General features: G+C 32.3%; 1 protein-coding gene across 1 annotated transcript; it reads left to right on the plus strand.

The window, feature by feature from the left end:
• Nucleotides 1–15: 15 nt before the first annotated feature.
• Nucleotides 16–2,416, plus strand: LOC132729395 (early endosome antigen 1-like; the record flags this gene model as incomplete). The annotated part of the gene is given in 4 exon segments (XM_060715157.1): nucleotides 16–74; nucleotides 262–373; nucleotides 864–2,098; nucleotides 2,286–2,416. Coding segments are annotated over 4 exon segments (1,537 nt in total), but the record flags the coding sequence as incomplete, so codon positions are not given.
• Nucleotides 2,417–2,929: the final 513 nt, after the last annotated feature.

The raw sequence follows: 2,929 nt of genomic DNA on the forward strand, positions 1-2,929 counted from the left end.
GTCAAAAAAACGATCCTCAAAAGATAAGGATACAAAGAAAAATATTGCTGTGAAAGAAAACAAAGATACCGAAGGTAGGTTTAGATATTTGTAAAACTTAATTTGTAATTATTTTCCAACATGAATTTTTATCATAAAGTGAAATTTTAGTTTTAATGGCATAAGATAAATGAAATTTCAATTGAATCTTTTTATACATATATTAGATTTATCATCAAGTTCCATACACAAACACTAACACTTGAAATATGTTTAATCCAGGTTCTGAAGAAACGGAGGAACTGAAGAAAACTTTTGACGAACACTTGAAGGAGAAAGAAGAATTTGAAATGCTGATAAAGAAACAGGAAGCGGACTTAAAGGGACAGTTGAGGTATTTGTTTAACAATTTAAAAAAACACTTATTTAAGCAAATATTATTCAGTAATATTCGATGCCGCAAGAGGTGTGTTCAGATATGAATGTATTTACAACTTAAAAAGCACGTGAAAATGAAGGTTATCAGGTAGATACTTATGTTTGCTTTACATTGATACCAAACCACATTCATTAAAATCCGTTTGCTTTAGCATTGTTTATAGCTCGCTTTACATTGCCTACTCGTATACTGTAATACAAAAAATGGCTGGTTGAAGATTAGAGTATGCCATTGAAGTTATGATTTTGAAAATTTACATGAAATGATGTTTTAAATAAATTAGCTACTCTTAGGATAGATTTACTAAGTATAAGTAATATTTCTTTAAATGAAAGCCAATCCATATCTGGTCAATTCATGCATCAGACATTGTTAAACCGTTTGTTTTTTACTGACAATTAAGTGAATCTTTAAAGTAATGTATGGGGATATATGTCTATTACAGTGAGATGGATGAGGTGATGGGGGCTGTCCATTCTGAGCATGCTGACTTAGAACAGGTGACTGGAGATTTTGCTAATACAATGAAATTTTTAAACAGTTACAAGAAAGAAGCCGCTTATACCAGAGCAAAGAATGTAGAGCAAGGGTTTAATTTAGGTATTTTACAGTCTGAAAATTCAGACTTGGAAAAGGAGTTAAGGGAGTTGTATGATAATATAGAAGAAATCAAGGAAAGGCGATCTGAAGGATTGCAAAGTTTGAAACAAAGGACTGATGAAATGAAACGAGAAACAGAAATGCTAAAAAATGGAAATAATGAGATTGATGCCAGTACGAAACAGAAAATGGGTGAATTTAATGAATTAAGAATGACTGTAATGGAAAAAGGCATAACGTATGTCAAAAAGGGCACACTTGTTAAAGGGACTGGAAAAGTTCGTTTACCCGATGTTCTTGCGAGCGAGTCTCCATCATTGGAAACACCAAAAAAGCTTTCGTCGGACTTAGCTCTAGACCTTACAAATATTGACAATGTTCCACCTGATATTGGGGCACCAAGATGTGACACTCCGAAAGTAAATGAGACTGGAGAATTATCAAAATACGATAGTGAGCAATATATGGATGAAAAAGATAAATCAGTAATGCCTGCAAGACAAATGTCGGCTATTGAATTAGTACGACTACCTGGAGCCCGTGATGGACGCTCGAAAATTCCGAAACCTATTGTTCATCCCTACGGACGTGCTTCTAGAGACAGCGAAAGATATACTGTTTCTGATAAGGAGTATACAAAAATGACCTTGAGCAGGCATTATAAAAGAAACAATTTCATGCCAGAGGATGAGAGACATGTTATAAAGCCAACATTGTGCTATATCAACCCTGATATTGAACTTCGTAGACTAAAAGGAGACGAATCCCAGTGCAACACTGAGCAAGTCGATGATTGTATGGATATTGAACTGCCCATCAAAAGTCCATTACGGGATAGCCTTGAAGAGTTTGTACAATTGGAAAAATATTTCATTGAAGAGGAGAAAAGAAGAAATGAGCAATTGATCAAGATGAAGTCAAATGAGGGTTCAGAATTGATAAAGTGCAGTGAAGATACAGAAGTCAAAAAGCCAAAGAATATCATTGCCAAGGTGATGAATCAGTTTAGAGTAAAACGATCCTCAAAAGATAAGGATACAAAGAAAAATATTGCTGTGAAAGAAAACAAAGATACCGAAGGTAGGTTTAGATATTTGTAAAACTTAATTTGTAATCATTTTCCAACATGAATTTTTATCATAAAGTGAAATTTTAGTTTTAATGGCATAAGATAAATGAAATTTCAATTGAATCTTTTTATACATATATTAGATTTATCATCAAGTTCCATGCACAAACACTAACACTTGAAATATGTTTAATCCAGGTTCTGAAGAAACGGAGGAACTGAAGAAGACTTTTGAAGAGCACTTGAAGGAGAAGGAAGAATTTGAAATGCTGATTAAGAAACAGGAAGCGGACTTAAAGGGACAGTTAAGGTATTTGTTTAACAATTAAAAAAACACACTTATTTTAGCAAATACTATTCGGTAATATTCGATGCCACAAGAGGTGTGTTTAGATATGAATGTATTTAAAACTTAAAAAGCAAGTGAAAATGAAGGTTATCAGGTGGATACTAATGTTTCCTTTACATTGATACCAAACAACGTTCGTTAAAATCCGTTTGCTTTATTATTAGTTAATAACTTCGTTTATACTTTTGTCTACTCAGTTGTATCTGTAAATAACAATGAGTCATTTGGATGCCATTTAAGTTATGATTTTGAAAATTTACATAAAATGATGTTTTAAATAAATGCTACTTTTAGGAAGTTTGCTAAAAGATGGGGGGGTGATTTTGATGTGATTGAAAAGGTCGGGTTTTTTTTGCTTTTTTTTTTTAATATTTTTGGCAAAAATGAGAGAAGGGTTTTTATTTTTTTTTTTTCGTTTTTTTTATTGGGGATTTAAAGGGTTTTTTTTTTTTTTAAAAGTCGGAAAAATCTAAGGAGTTTTTTTTCGGATAGA

The sequence above is a fragment of the Ruditapes philippinarum genome, unplaced genomic scaffold (genome assembly GCF_026571515.1).
Source record: "Ruditapes philippinarum isolate M1 unplaced genomic scaffold, ASM2657151v2 ctg1357_1_1_1_1, whole genome shotgun sequence".
NCBI classification, from domain to species: Eukaryota; Metazoa; Mollusca; class Bivalvia; order Venerida; family Veneridae; genus Ruditapes; species Ruditapes philippinarum.